At 37.0% G+C, this 15500-nt stretch overlaps 2 protein-coding genes across 2 annotated transcripts in view; one reads left to right on the top strand and one right to left on the bottom strand.

Moving 5' to 3' along the window:
- The window catches only part of IFT74 (intraflagellar transport 74), a 30266-nt gene extending 14879 nt beyond the window's left edge, over positions 1 to 15387 (bottom strand). Inside the window, exons 1-12 of the mRNA XM_072359224.1 lie at positions 15257 to 15387; positions 14915 to 15055; positions 13353 to 13488; positions 12806 to 12854; positions 11921 to 12019; positions 11695 to 11755; positions 11147 to 11206; positions 10140 to 10201; positions 2414 to 2552; positions 1441 to 1503; positions 702 to 845; positions 172 to 212 (exon numbers count right to left, since the gene is read on the bottom strand). Coding sequence (XP_072215325.1) covers positions 172 to 212; positions 702 to 845; positions 1441 to 1503; positions 2414 to 2552; positions 10140 to 10201; positions 11147 to 11206; positions 11695 to 11755; positions 11921 to 12019; positions 12806 to 12854; positions 13353 to 13488; positions 14915 to 15031 — 971 coding nt within the window. The 5' untranslated portion in view covers positions 15032 to 15055; positions 15257 to 15387. The remainder of the gene's footprint in view (positions 1 to 171; positions 213 to 701; positions 846 to 1440; positions 1504 to 2413; positions 2553 to 10139; positions 10202 to 11146; positions 11207 to 11694; positions 11756 to 11920; positions 12020 to 12805; positions 12855 to 13352; positions 13489 to 14914; positions 15056 to 15256) is intronic.
- Positions 2968 to 8988, top strand: LRRC19 (leucine rich repeat containing 19). The gene is made up of 6 exons (XM_072359149.1): positions 2968 to 2991; positions 3732 to 3821; positions 6217 to 6309; positions 7490 to 8000; positions 8186 to 8392; positions 8663 to 8988. The coding sequence occupies exons 1-6, from the start codon at positions 2968 to 2970 to the stop codon at positions 8986 to 8988; spliced, it is 1251 nt and encodes a 416-aa protein (XP_072215250.1).
- Positions 15388 to 15500: the final 113 nt, after the last annotated feature.

Here is a 15500-nt window from a genome sequence, read left to right on the forward strand (position 1 = left end):
TGCAGACGTAAGCTGTTGATCACTATAAAAATTATTTAGCTGAAGCAGGATATATACTGCTCCCTGGGGAAGGTTAACACCTGTGGAGGTTGCAGCACATGATGAATTCAATTATTTCTCATTAGTGGCTAAACGAAATGTGTAAAATTACACGAAATTGGGATTACTCACTGTCTTTCCATGCTTGCTATTTCTTGATTATCTTCTTTAACCTGTAAAGAAGCAAAACTTTGGAAGATGAAGTAAAATCTACAAATAAAGAAAGGAAAAATCTATAAAATTAATTCTTAATTAATTACAGCAGAGAATAGATTTGGCATATGAAAACTTGCTGCCATGTTATTCAACCACAGTTCTTCACTGAAGAAAATTGGTATAATCTATGTTTGATTTCTTTCAAGTGCTTCTGTGCTTTCTGAACACTCTCTTAACTATATCACATACTCATTAGTAATGTTCAGTATGATAATCCATGTATGACTGGAAAAAGTCAACCAGCTGAAAAGTTGGCTGTGCCAATTTTGTTTTAGATGAATCTAAAACATCTCTTCCTTCCTTCATGTATGTAATTGCATGGTTTGCGCTAGTTAAAGAGCTAATAATGACTATACCCAAAGAGAAGGGTGTTCAAATATTCTCATTCCATAATATACCAATGGACTCAAGAGATTCCACTGAATGATATGATTTTATGTTCTTGCCTGCTTTAGTAATCTCTCCCTTTCCTCCTGTGGAGATTCCATGTTCTCTTCCTCAGCAATCATTTGATTCCGACGTTCTTCAAGCTCACTAAGCTTTTCATACAGCTGCACTGCCTCCAGTTTCACTGGGGAGCGTGCTATTTCCTGTTATGAAAAACAAAGCACCTACTATAAGCTTCCAGACTGCAAAAGAACATTGCAGAAATTATGCTCTAATTAAACAACACTGCTCACGGTCTGCAAGTGAAGCTTGATCGTTACAAATAGTACAGAGGTAGTATAAACAAAGTACTCTACAATCTAGGGACATCATTGCATTTTTTGAGTAAAATATACCAGTCAGTATTAAAAAAGAAAAGAAAATCATCCTCCCACATCCTGAAATCATGTTGAAAAATTAAATCTCACAAATCCTTAAGAATACAAATGGTAATTTCACATTTATCTTTGGAGGGTAATGGCAAATCAGCCAAAAGTCACACAAAACATTTAACAACTAAACGATTAAAGCTTGAAAACCTCATTATTGCCCCCCTAATTCTGTATTTGAGATGTAGTAGAAACACGTTAACACACAAATGATTATAAATTATTGGTGGAAAATAGGAGGCAGTTTTGCCATCCACTTCCAAGGCATAATCCACACAGTGCATAGAAATTTCAGGAGGAGGAGGGTATTATGTTTTTACACTGGAGTTCCGTGAACACTGGTACTCAAGCTTGTTTTTATCATACATACAGCTCTCAGAGACGCCTCCTTTATGCTTAGTGCATCCAAATCCTGCTGTTGAGCAAACAATTCCTAAACAGGAAAAAAATCCAAGATTTAGATTAAAATTACTACTTGATTAAATTACTTTTCATTCTGTAGTCTAGCATTCAGAAGATGCCATGAAACATCATCTTGCTTCTCCAACTAGCTTACACATCATATTCACTTAAGAACTCTTATTTGTTGTTGGGTAATAACCAAAAAATGTTTGCCCTTTTTTCTGCCTTTTTCTTAAAATCAACACTGAGAGTAGAGTTTATCATTCCTGTTTTAGAATTTAATGTTAGATTTTAAGACCTGAACTAGCCACCACAGCTTATTCATGGTGAAGAGACAGGTAGGTCCAGAGTAATGATTCAGTTCGAGAGATAGCTGGGAAGCACTAGCCTTAAAAGATGTCATTCCCCATACAGACTACATAACAAAGCCTTCTATGACTGCATGCTGAAGCTCATTGAAGTTATTCCAACCCTAGAGATCTTACTGCTTTCATTAACATTAGAATTAGTGAAACAGTGAAAATGTTAGAAGGCACAGTATGCTGTTATCATACATCCAGACACAGAACAAGATGCACAAAAAACGTGTCAGATTTATTTTTGTGCACAGGATGAAAAAATTTTGCTTTAGCAAATGAAAATACACTGTGCTTACTTTTTACCCTTTGCTCACTTCTCACACGTGGTTGAGCACCTAAACACTTCAGAAAACTTAAATTCTATATGTCAGTCTCCAAATTTGAAAAGAAAATGATGGACAGAATTTGTTCCTAAGAAACACTAAAATGTAACGTATTTCTTTTCTATTTTTCAGGCATTCAGTATACTGCCAAGTTTGTTATTGTATCACTCAGTTTTTACTTTAATATTTAAATTGTACGTAAAATGTATGGAGCCAGACTAAGAAACTTTTCAGGTTAAACACTAATAAATAAACCAACCTGGGACAGCTTTTCATTCGCAGCCTTCATCTCCATATATTTAATTTGATTTTCCTCAGTCATGCCTTTTATTATGTCATCAGCTGCAACTTTTTCACGTTCAATATCTTCTTCCACAGCTTGAATTAACTTTTCTATGCTGTAAGAATAGTACGTTTTTGTGACTTTTAGTAGACTACTACTACAACTATTTTTCCAACCCCACTGATGTAAAAAGTAGAAGACACATTACAGAGTAATACCTTTACCTGCAAAAGTCTCTAGTTTTCAAACACGATATGGACTCTGGGCTAGATTCCTCAGTACCTCTATGAGACTAGAAATGATTGACTTAGCTGTTATGCTTTCTCTGGTAGTGGTGTTTTAAAGAAAGTTAAAGCTCAGTGCTTTTTAGAGAGGCAATAGTATCAGCAGTGGCTTTCCTAAAGGTTTCATTATTCAATGTAGCACAACGCCAGATTATTAGGGAAACTAACAGGGTTGAGGCTTGGAAGTCACGATACATTCTGACACATTAAGTAAATAAATAAATAAGTAAAAAAAAGGAAGCATCGATGACGCAAAAGAGAGCTACTAAAGTAAAAAGGTTACTACTCAGCTACATTCTTGAGAATGGATAATGAGAGTAGGCAAATCCTTTTCTAGTTTCATATTATGCACTGGGCAGAATGAAGCTTGCAGAAGGAGCACCATTAGAAGAAAACATTAGCGGACTCGGTGTTTGCGTATGTCTTCGTATTATTTTTTTTGCATATTAACATGCTTTCAGATCAGAGCAAGTATCTTACTTTTCTTCTTAGGGATTTCTTCCCAACTTACAGCTCATGTCCTTAAATGCTTGTGATCTTTATAAATAATGAACTAGATATATAACACACTCCACAGGTTGGGTTTGTTTGTTTTTTTTTTTGGTGCTGATGTTTCTATGCCACAGGAATTAAAGAGAGACATCAGCAGCTATTTAAGCACAGATATTTACCTCAATAAGTAAACCCCTCAAAAATTTCTTCATTTCCTGACAACAACATTAAAAAAGTTCAAGTTTTTAATCCATCTCCAACATTTCTTTAAACAACAATAATCCATCTTGCTTGTAAATATCCAGTGGCATTTTAACTCAGTGCTTCCTATATGATCTGGAACTTGACACTTGAGCATGCTACCATCAGGCTTCCCTATTGGCTGCAGAACCAATTAAACTGAAGATGATTATACAAGGTTACTCAACCTAGTCAATGTTTTGCTAAGGATATTCCAGTTTCCTTATTTTTTTTTTTTTTACATGGCCTGCTTATTCATTAGGTACAAAGGTTGAAAGAAAACCAAAGTGCTGTTACACGATAATATTTCTTGTCACTGCACTGAGAAGTCCGTGTGGGTATATGGTGCTCCCAGAAGCAACAGAAAGGTAAGGCACTTGGCACATCTTTTTTCAAAATGTAGGCAAAGATTTGCTTTTAAAGCTTTTCTGTTAGACTGAAAATATATGTATATATATGTATCTTGACATACATTAAAAGTTCAGGAATTGCTATGAGCCTTGTACATACAAAATTAAGTAAACTGTGCTTCAGTAAAAAAACAGAGTACAGTCTGATTCTCTTCCAAAAAGCAGAGTACCTGATTAAGCAGACCTCACTGCCCCACAGATCGGCTATTTTCTTTAACAAAAGCAACAGGAGTTGCATTGCTTTTGAATGGTGCAAGTCTGACACAATCCTCCATGGAAATCTCAACAAAATATTTTGGAGCTGAAGTAATAAGGACACATCAAGGTTCTGCCTATGTATTACTAGGCTGAGTTTCTATCCAAAGTAATTACCTTAGGCAGCAATTCTTAAAGTTTGATTTTACTGAAGAGCTACACTGCAATTAAAATTAAAATCAAATCCTTCCTTGTTCTTCTATTGCTTACAACTTTTCCCACATATAAATGCAGGAAATCAGCTTCCTAAGAAAAACCTAATTTTTCAACAGATGTCAAAGAATGGCGGCTGTGTTTTGACTCGGACGTATTTGCAGTGAATTTTTAGACAGAAAAATGATTTTTCCTATTAATGGCATTCCAGTTACTCCAATATGTTAACTCTTTCTTTGAATTTATGAAAAGCATTTAAATTAAATTACATTGTTAAACTGAATGTTAGTAACTTACAGACTGAGTACCTTTTAAAATAATACCCAATATCTTTTCCCCTCTCTATTAATGACAGTATGTATTATTATTTTTTTAAATCTGAAAACTATGATAATGCTATTAATTGTATTTCTAAATTGCATGATTAATGTCTGCTCTGTTTCTGAACAGTTTTGAAGAGGTATCTCTGAAGTCCAAATGTACCATTAAGTTCCAACTGAAACACAGTTAATATTGGGAACTTCCAACAACCACAGCATGTTTTCCACCAGCAGTACACAAATTGCCTCCAAAAAGTATGCAAGACACCAATACGGTTTCTGACTACAACAGTTCCTAATACAGCAGCATACTACCACTGCTGTTACTAGTACTCCTCATCCCTGGCACTTACTGTGTCTCTCCGTGTTTGATGCAAACTTCCAATAAGAGCAAAAATACACAATGGATCAGAGTAGCACACATTCCTCTTTCAAGGAAGTTACAAAAGTTTACACAGTGATTCAGACAGGTGAATGAGGTCAGTCCTCAGAGACACAAACACACAGAAGCAATCAGATGTGACCAACTGGCCTGTGATTTTCATCTACTCCAAACTTGTCAAAAGCCTTGTGGCACTCTTTTAAAGGATTGATGGGTTTCTTTGTTTTGTTTTTAAATCTGACTGGCTGCCTATATTTAGTATTCTTCCTTATTTGTGTAACTGAGCTGCCTTAAGTAAATCGGACCATGTAAAATTCAGAGAATACTCTGCAAGAAGCACTTCAAACAAGGATTTCAATCCTTGTTTTTTGACCTTCTTTAATCTAGAAGATTGAAATACAGGAAGGAGATACTGAAGTTCGCCCAGTCTATTTCCTTTTCTCCATGAGACTTCATATACTCAGAAGACTAAAAGCCTCACAAAAGAGATAATCTATTCTTAGCATAAAATTCTACTTCAAACCTTGCATAAACATGGATCAATTTAAGCTGTAAAAGACAAGATTTGACACTCCTGCTTAGATCTTGCAAATGATGACCAGTTCAAATGGAAGATGGATACGTTATACATTTTTCTGAGAGAAATTAACACTGCAGAGAATATTTAATAAGAAAAATCTTCCTTCCTACTTTCTTCAGTTGATTCCTACCATAGTCTTCTAGTATCCATAACTGCTTTAAGAGGAATATTAACAAGTATACAGCCCATTACTTCAATCCATTTGTGAATCTGTTGTCTATTAACTGTCAGATCAGTCCATTCTCTGTCTGCTGATACTGGCCACTGGATTTAAGACTTGTCCAAGTCCAGGGAAAGCTCAATGTATTACAGATTATGACATTTTTTTCCTCTTAATTTTACATTTTACAGTATCTGTGTAAAACAAAATGTACCCAGTTACTGTTTATTCTTATGCTAAACTACTTCTACACTGATATCTTCACTGAGTGAGGTGCTTGCACAGGCTGCCCAGAGAGGTTGTGGATTCCCCATCACTGGAAGTATTCAAGGCCAGGTTAGATGAAGCCCTGGGCAACCTGATCCAGGACTTGGTTTAGCACTTGGCAACCCTGCCTGTGCAGGGGGATGGAACTTGATGACACCTGAGGTCCCTTCCAGCACAAGCCACTCTGTGATTCCATGATATTGATCTCAATATTGAAAAGTGTTGTTTTTTGCTAGACTCTGAACATGAAACTGTCTTGGCTCATAATCTGGGCTGGAATGCTGCTTTTGAATCAAGTCACTGCTGACTGCAACATTACTTCTCAAACTGTAAGTTGTATGTAAATTATGCAAGTTTGCTGTGAAATATGAATTAGCTCTTGGAAATATTAAGTGGTGGAGAAACATTAAAACATGTTTGATATAATTTTATACATTGGTCAAATCTCTCTGCCATCTTGGGACAGGCCTAAATCACAACAGGACAAGACCAATGACTGCTCAAATTTGAGCACCATTGTGTCTGCACTTTCCTCAGTCAGGATCAAATGTGTCTGTGATATTTTAAAGTACTTAGAATATTCTCTAAGATATTATTTCAAATACTATTTTTTTCAAAATATTTGACAAAAACAACCCAAAACTCCCGAAGGATATATACTGCATAAAGCAGTTAATCTGATCTATTTCAATAAAGCAAACTAGATACAGTCTGGTCACAGCAGTAACAATTCAAGCATAGCCTGCTTCACTAGAAAGAGAAACAACACAACCAATCTCTTCCTAGTAATCAGGATCTCATTTTAATCTAGCACAAGTACCCTGCCAACAAACTGTAAACTGCACTGATGCATAAAGAAATCTATTTTTTTTTCAGAAGAGAAAAATGTTCCAAGGTATAACTACTCCCAAACCTGAAGAGTACAGCTATGCTAAACTTCAACACAGAAAAATCAAAATTGTTTTTATTATATGTATAGCATTCAAATTATGTGCTCAAGATGGTTGAAAGCCTGTTCCAAAGATGTTTTAAATAGTAAGCATAGCTATTTTAAAATAAAAGAATACATTGGAAAAAGGTCATTTAAACTAATTCTTAGACTTGAGTCCACTTTCACTGTGACACCTTTGCTTGGTGGTCTCTTGACTATGTGGCAAAGGAATCCTTCTCTACATCAGAATTTCAAAACAGACAACTCTACTAACTTCAAACTGGCATGCCAGATCAGCTTTATTTAGGATGATAACCACATAAGCTTTGCAGTTCTATCAAGATTTAAGCACTAAGTGTCCTGACCATCAGATCCATACACGCAAGGACAGTTCATTCCCCTGTATCATTAATCTACAAGAACGTTATGGAAAACATTAACACAACAGCATGTAGACCAGTAGAACTTTTCTTGTAAATGGCTGCCATTCTTTTCTTCCCATTAACAGTTATCAATGGAACACCTTCAATGGACATCTTTATTGTATTTTAATTGTTGATACTATCTTTTTTCAACAGGTCATTTGTGATGAGTCTGGAAAGAACCTCACCAGCATCCCCACTGATTTGTTGCAAAATGTTACTGAATTAAATCTCAAAAATAATAAAATTACTTTAAACCACAATGACACCAAGATTCTTACAAGGCTTTCTAACCTCACTGAGCTTTATCTGAATGAAAACATGATTATCCTACTACGTAATAGCAGCTTTTACAATTTGACAAAACTTGTAATCCTGGATATCAGCAACAATTGTATTAACACAGTTCATCAAGCAGCATTTGCAGGATTATATCAATTGACAGAGCTGAATCTATCCTATAACAGGATTACTCAATTAGACTCAGATGTATTTTCTTCTCTAAAAAATCTAAGAGTTTTGAATCTACACAATAACCTTTTGGAATCTTTTCATATAAAACCATCTTTAAAACTGACTACAATTACCTTAGATGGAAACCCATGGAACTGCTCCTGTAGCCTCCTTGATTTACAAACATGGCTAACTGCTTCTAATGTGATAATGGGTAAGTTCTCATAAGAACAGCATTTCACACCTGTTTGCCTCAAACAGTCTTACCTTAGTTTTTTCCTGATCTGAATAAAATTCACCATCACCTTCTCTGTGTTTTAGTTATCGTTGATTTTTTTAAGATCTTAATGCCAATTAGTTAATAGTATCGCAAATGATCTTTATTGCTCCTATTCACAGAAAATGAAAACAACACTATGTGTACATTCCCAAACATAAAGCAGAAATTCTCTATCAAGAATGCAACTATTCAACTAGCTGACTGTGAAACTGAAAAACTTACTTCAGAAACCACTATACCTTCCACCTATGCCATTAAGCATCAAAGCACAGTCTTTCTAACAGCTCTGACTTCAAACATCACTGGAAACAATGGAACACATGCAGGTAATGCACTGATGTTTCTCATCACTGCTTGCAATGTTTTATTTGCTGTTCCATAATTCATATCATTTTACAGTCCTGCTACACCGTTATTCTTTCATCAAAGCCATAAAACAAGTGAATTTTCAGGCTTAATTATAAACCAGTTATCCTCCTATGATCTTTAAGGTGTTCTCAATCTAACTATTAAGAAATTTATACTAGAGTTCTTTCAGATATTACACATGAAGATAACTAACTTTTTTTTTTTTTTTTTCCTGTCTGTTTTAATAGAATTTCCAGTTCTCGGCAAAAGCTGGACCTTCCTCGTGGGAGTGCTAGGGTTTGTTTTAAGCACTACACTCCTAATTTTTACTGCCATAAAATGCCCAACATGGTACCAGTATTTGATGAGCTACAGACACCGTCGTCTGGAAGAAAATGACCCTGAGATGTTTGAACAAGAGTTCTCAGCTGACATGAACTCTTTTCCTGCAATATCAGATACAAACAATGAAGATCCCATAGTAATATTTGACAAAACTAATGCTTCTGAACCTGAGGAGGATGGCTTTATTGAGGACAAATACATAGATACTTATGTAACTGAGCAGAGCTAATATCTTACACAATGGACAATGAACTGACTCTTCAATCTATTCAGCCTTCTGTATTATGCTATTTAAATACAGTACAGAACAAACCTAAGCAGCCTTGCAACTCAAAAAGTTTGTAAGAGTACTGCTGCACAAATCACAAAGGTTAAAAATTTGGTCATGTCCACATTAGCATCACAACAAATATTTTGAAGCATGATAGAATACTTCATAGAATGATTCATGTTTTAGAAAAGGCACTATAACTTATGGGAGGAAAAGAGCTTACTCTACACTGCCTAAGATGACCAAGTCCTTAAAAAGCAGGTTGTCTGTTATAATTACTGACACCATATAGATGAAGAAGCCATAAACAAATTCTGAATTGTTTAAAACTGTGAAACAGGGATTGTTTAAATCACTGAAATAGAACACAGTCTGGGGGATGGAATCCAACAGCTCAGTGCTTTAACAGGCAAAAGAAATACCTATAAATATCTACCCTGAATCAGTAGACCAACCTAAATGTGCCCACATACAGTGAAATGATAACCAGCGCTACTTATCTGATACCTTTATGCCTTAGTTCTTGATCAAACCAAGTCTCTGCACACCTTGTTAACACTCAGAAATATATTTACAGACAAAACAGACATATTTACAAGCTGTTGAAAACCACATTGGTGAAAAATGACTTCTTAATAAATGGCAAAATGTTATTTTAAAAATATCACCCTTTCAGCCTATCACCACACAAACTGTTCTCATGACTTACAAACTCCTATTGCAAACAGCTCACTTTCTTTATATATATCCTTACTTTACCAGACAGGAATTGCAGTTCTAGTCCCCGCTTATGATTACTTTTCCCTGTCTGCTACAACACAACACCCATAATCTGCAATCAGTAGGTCTCAGCAGACCAGGAGACTTCAATGCCACCTATTTCTTTCTGGATAACAAGCTAAGTTATCACCACAGTAGTTACTCAGAAGAATTTAAAGACAGAAATTCCAGCTTCAACTTGATACTGATATATGATCTAAAAAGTTTGGATATCATCTGTTTCATGGATTACACTGCTGACAAATTTCTGAACTCAGTAACTTCTCAATTTTACTGTTTCCAGGTAAAGAGTTGGCATTATTTGACAGGCATGTATGTTGTGTACTTACGCTTGTCTTTCTGTGAAAATTTTATCCACACTCTGAGCTTCTCGGTCATTCTGAACTTTTAACTAGAGAAAAAAGAAAAAATATATATTTGAATATAATATAGAAGAAGAAAACATACTGTATGCACAAGTTCAAAGCTCTGTACTGGAGAAAGAAGCTGCTCAGAATGCAGAAGAGAAAGGAGGAGCAGAGGCCTCCTGCTCCAGAGGTGTTCTCAGGCAGTCCTGAAGAAATAGTTTCTGAAATTGTAGCCTTCCACTGCACTTCTGAGCTTGAAAAAGAAGTGCAAGCAAGTCTGTAGCAAATCAATTTCCATACTATTACTATGGGATCCATTAGTACAATACTGCTTAAGCCCAGAGACAGAATGCAAGTGTAATAGAGCACTGTTCCCTCTGTGACACAATGAGAGTTCATTTTTCAGTCAACATGGAAAAAAAAAAAATTGGCCAAGAAACACACAGGCGGTTTTTCAAGCTACCAAAATAACAGGAAAAGTAATCTCAAGAAACAGAACATGCTTTTAAAGCTTTAATACTTGGATAATTCATCTCACTATCTTGAAAAACATTGTCCACATCACAGACTTGATTGGAGTTATTTAGAAGATAGAAAACAGTAGAGAACTAAAATTTTTAGAGCATTAGGAAGCTTTAAGTTGCAGTGCAGACAACTGAATTTGCTTTTGTAACACATAGCATTCTATGCTTTTTAGTCAGAGAAATCATGTAATGTAACACTTGCAGTTTAACTTGGAAACACAGCCTTCTCAAATCTAAGTCACAGGTGCACTATCTTCACAAAAGCACTATTATCTGCCCAGACTTCGGATAGCTAACTTACTACAAACACATAATGTTGCCAAGTATTATGTCCAATTTAAACTAGAAAAGACAATATACATTCTAAACTAGTATCATGCTTTTCTATATAAGACGTGTTCAAAGCACTGACATCTAATATATGCCATTCCATTGATTAAATATAGCAAATATTTTAATTCTTACCAAATTGTAATCACGAATCACTTCTGCTATGTCAGTATTGGTATTAAGTAGATCTACAACCTGAAAATAGACAGAATTTCAACCTGTCAGAATTCTTACTTATTAAAGACAAAAATAACTACATACACACACACACACAAAAAAACCAAACAGAAAAATAAGTAGCAACTCACAAAGCATTCATGAAAATACATTATTTATCTAGAAGCAGAAAAAGACCTGAATTTTAAACCTGAACAGATTACACACAGTTCTTAGAAGTAATCTCATTTAATGTAGCTGTACAAACTAGATTATCATACATCGCTGATTTCTTAATTGCATCTGCAACAGCTTGTCCTTACACATATTAAAATTTCTTGTTTTGTTCTCCTTAGCTTCTGTTTTTTTCTCTTCTGGTAACTGAATAAACTCAGAATTATTAACCACTACACTTCTAAGGAGAAACAGCAATGAAAAAAATAAGTTGAACTAAAGCAAAATCAGTAATAAACAAAGGAAAGAAGGGTAAAGTGTGTTTTTAGTATAGAAAGCTGATACAAGCATACCATGTTGTAGTCTTCTAGCTGACCTTGCCATTCTTTGATTTCACCAGCTAAAGCCTCTGCCCTGAATACAAAGTAAGAAGCCAAACTTAAATCAGGAAGTGTTATTTATCCAAATGAAATAATAAAAAAAGATTAACTTAATGGTTCCTTGAAGCCTGCCTAGTAGCCTAGAACAAAGTCTGGTGATTGAGAAAGCTAACTTTGTGTTAGTTGCCACAGAGCTCACCTTCTCTCATATGACAAATAAGCAGATTTCTCTTGCTTGTACATTTTTATTTCTTCCTGCAGCTTGTTAATTTCTGATGTGAGTTCACTGGTTTTGCTTCTGCAAAAAATAAAATTTAAAAAAATTAAATGTACAACTAAAACACAGTGAAAAACAAAATTCTACTCCAGGCAATAAGGAAACACTATCCTGCTCACACAGTACTGTGCTGTGTTTCCAATAAACCATTTCTAAGAAAAGCTAGATAAATAAGGAAAAATTTAAGTAGTTCTGCCAGATAAAGTCATAAGCAAACATTAGAAGACCTAGCTATGAAATTGTTTTCATTATTTTTTTTTGGTCTGGTTGAAACAAGCATTAACACTTTTGAAATAGACCAAAAAAATCACAGCATCCTTCCACAGAATACAGATGCTGTGCATATAAAAAAAAAACAAACAACTGACACCATCTTTCAGGACTGCTCATGCAACACTGTAATACGATCTGCTGAGAAAGCAGCACGTGTTTTTATCAGTGCCACTTAAAAGTGGGAGCTCAAAGCATACACTAAAATGTGCTTAGTTTGAGATTCTAACTCTCACAACTGAAGCTACATGCCACAGGTGGAAGCTCAAAATCACTGATGTTTCTGTAACGAATGCTGTGGGAGAGAGAGCACTGAACTTAGCTAGCCTGTGAACAAAATGTGAAAGAAATCTGCCTGGAGATAAGGATAACATTCCTCTCCTCCTACAAACTACCTCCAAAATGGCCTTCACATCTCAAACAGCACAGATTTTATTATTAGTCAACATCAGTTATCCCACACTATTGTTAAGCACGATGGATGGGAAAAGAGGGAATGGAACTTTACACTTTCTACACTTTGAGTTTAAGACATACCTCAGCAGTCCAAGATAATAAGTTTTATCCATTATCTGTCTCTGAGGACCTGGCAAAGGAGAATAAAATGACAATTCATTAGACTGTAATTCATTCCAATTTCATAATTTGCAGATTTTACACACAGAGAACTGTCATCTTCTCAGTGTTCTTGAAAAGATTTTACTTCACTGAAACAAATGAAAGCAGAAGTTCCTTTTAGAACGCTGTGTAGATAGAAAATACTTTTTCAGCTCTATTAAATACTTTGTTTACTAAGGTACATTGCAGATTCTTAATTACTCTGCAGCCCTGGAAGAAGATACAGTTTATTCTACTGTTCCTTTTAAATTGTATTTAAGTAGATTTAAAAGTCCTAAGCAAGCTCAGGCATAGAAAAGCTGTTGTCTACTTTGACAGCCATAATCAAAGGACAGGGTGTGCTTTAACTTTCCTCTCACTCCACATAGTCATATCAATTCACAATTTTTCACAGGTGTGTATACCTATGTTTTCTTTTGAATGCTCCTTTAAAACTTATTCAGACAATTTGATACAAAAGAAATACCTTTAATTCCAGTTTTCATTCCACTTAATCCCTGCTGTGTGACTGGGCGGTCTGCCACTTTAATGTGAGGTGACAAGATTCCACTTGCAGTTGAAGAACCAGCACGAGAACCAGGTCTTGATGTACTGGGAGGCATCTGGAAAAACATAACAAAATCCCACCAAAAAAAACCCCAACTCTGAGTTATGATTTTTTCTATCTTCATGCAATCACCAAAGCAATTACAAACTTAAGAAGCAGTCTCTAAAATCTTCATATAAGAATCATTCAGTGTGTATACCTCTTCAGGCAAACAGAGCTTCAGTCAAACTTTCGCTGTAGAAAGGTACGAGATTGCTTTTGAGGAGTTATTCACTGAGGTTTGTGCATGACACTGATACTATCCTGATTTCCCAGATGAACTCATGATGCAAGACCTCACTGACCTCTTTCCATCAGAATTACAAAGTAAAACTCTCTACAGAATGAAAATCTTTCAGTTCTTCCTGAGAATATATCACACAAAATATCACACAATAGTAAAATACCCTGATGATCACCAAGTCCCAACGCCTGACTCCACAGAGGACCACCCAAAAATTAGACTATTTTCTGTGAGCACTGTCCAGAATCTTCTTGAACTCTGTCAGCTTGGTGCCTTGACCACTGTGCTGGGGAAGCTGTTCCAGTACACGACACCCTCCTGATATCCAAACAGACCCTCCACAACACAGATCTGTGCCATTCCCTCAAGTCCTGGTGCTGGCACCGGAGAACAGCTTTCTGTGAAGAGCTACAGTCTGCCATGAGGCCTTCCCTCAGCTTCCTCTGCTCTGAGCTTAACAAATCAAGGAGCTGCAGCCTCTCCTCACACCTCTAGCCCCCCAGACCCTACAACACGTCCACAGTCTCTCTTTGGACACTCTCTAATACTTTCATGTCCTTTTGTACAGTGGCACCAAATACTGCACACAGTATTCAAAGTGAGCCTGTACTGGTGTGGGATAGAATGAGACAGTTACTTCCCTCACCCAGCTGGCAGTCTCTGGATATGGTTGGCTTTCCTGGCTTCCTGGGCACACTGCTGTACACTCACGTATAAGCTGCTATGAGCAGAAAGTTTTTCAGCAGGGCTGCTTTCCAGTGTCTTATTCCTTCACCTGGATGTATAGCCAGGGTTGCCCCTTCCCAGGTACAGAAATCAACACTTGTTCTCATTAAACATCATGCAGTTGGTGATGTTTGTCTAGATTTTGCTGCAAGCCCTCACCATCCTTGATGGAATCAACACAGCTCCTCCCAATTCAGTATCATCAGCAAACTTGCTCCAAACACCTTGTAGTCCTATATCCAAGCCATTTATGAAGACATTAAAGTGAACTCACCCTAAGATGGAAACCTGGGGACCCCCCCCCCCCCCAAGTGACTGGCCACCAGTTTGATGTAACACAATTTATTATAACCCTGCTACAGCATTATGCTTTTTGTTTATCACTCCTGAAAAATTACAAAAGCCTGTGTAACAATTTAAAGATACCCAAGTTTACTTTTTTTTTTTTTTTTTTCTTTTTTTTTTCACATACCCCTGTTCCTATCCTGGCTGCTGATGGAGCCCTTGCTGCAGAGGATGGCCTTGCTGGCAGCCCTACTCCTGCTCTCGAAGGAGGACAGCCTATGGGAGTTCTGTGGCCGCTCGCCATGTCTGTTTCCTTTCGAACTTCTCCCTGGAAAGAAGGATAATGAACAGTCCTTTCATTTGTGAAGTTTCTTCAGAACGACCACAGAACAACTCGCTTAAAGCTGACTCTATCCCTTTCAACAGGGATTCCTCCAAGTCCCCCAGTGCAGCTCCCCTTTTAGAAGCGGGGCACAGAGCACAGGCCGTGCTCACAGCAGACCACACAGAGCCACGAGCGGGCAGAGACCTCTTCGCAGGGGCCGCAGCCCCCTCCCCTCAGCCCCGTGCAGCCATGACGCCTCCTCAGGCCACGGCGGCGGTATCGCAGCAACGGCTCAGCCTACCGCTGCAGCGCCCCACTATCGCGATGGTCAGAAACCTCGTTCCCACCCCCTACAACCAGCGGGGACTACATCTCCCAGAGTGCACCGCGGCGACGACGCGGCCTCTGTATTGTCTCCGGTTGGCGCGGGGCTTGCTGGGACTTGTAG

This window comes from Excalfactoria chinensis, chromosome Z (genome assembly GCF_039878825.1).
Source record: "Excalfactoria chinensis isolate bCotChi1 chromosome Z, bCotChi1.hap2, whole genome shotgun sequence".
In the NCBI taxonomy this organism is placed as follows: domain Eukaryota; kingdom Metazoa; phylum Chordata; class Aves; order Galliformes; family Phasianidae; genus Excalfactoria; species Excalfactoria chinensis.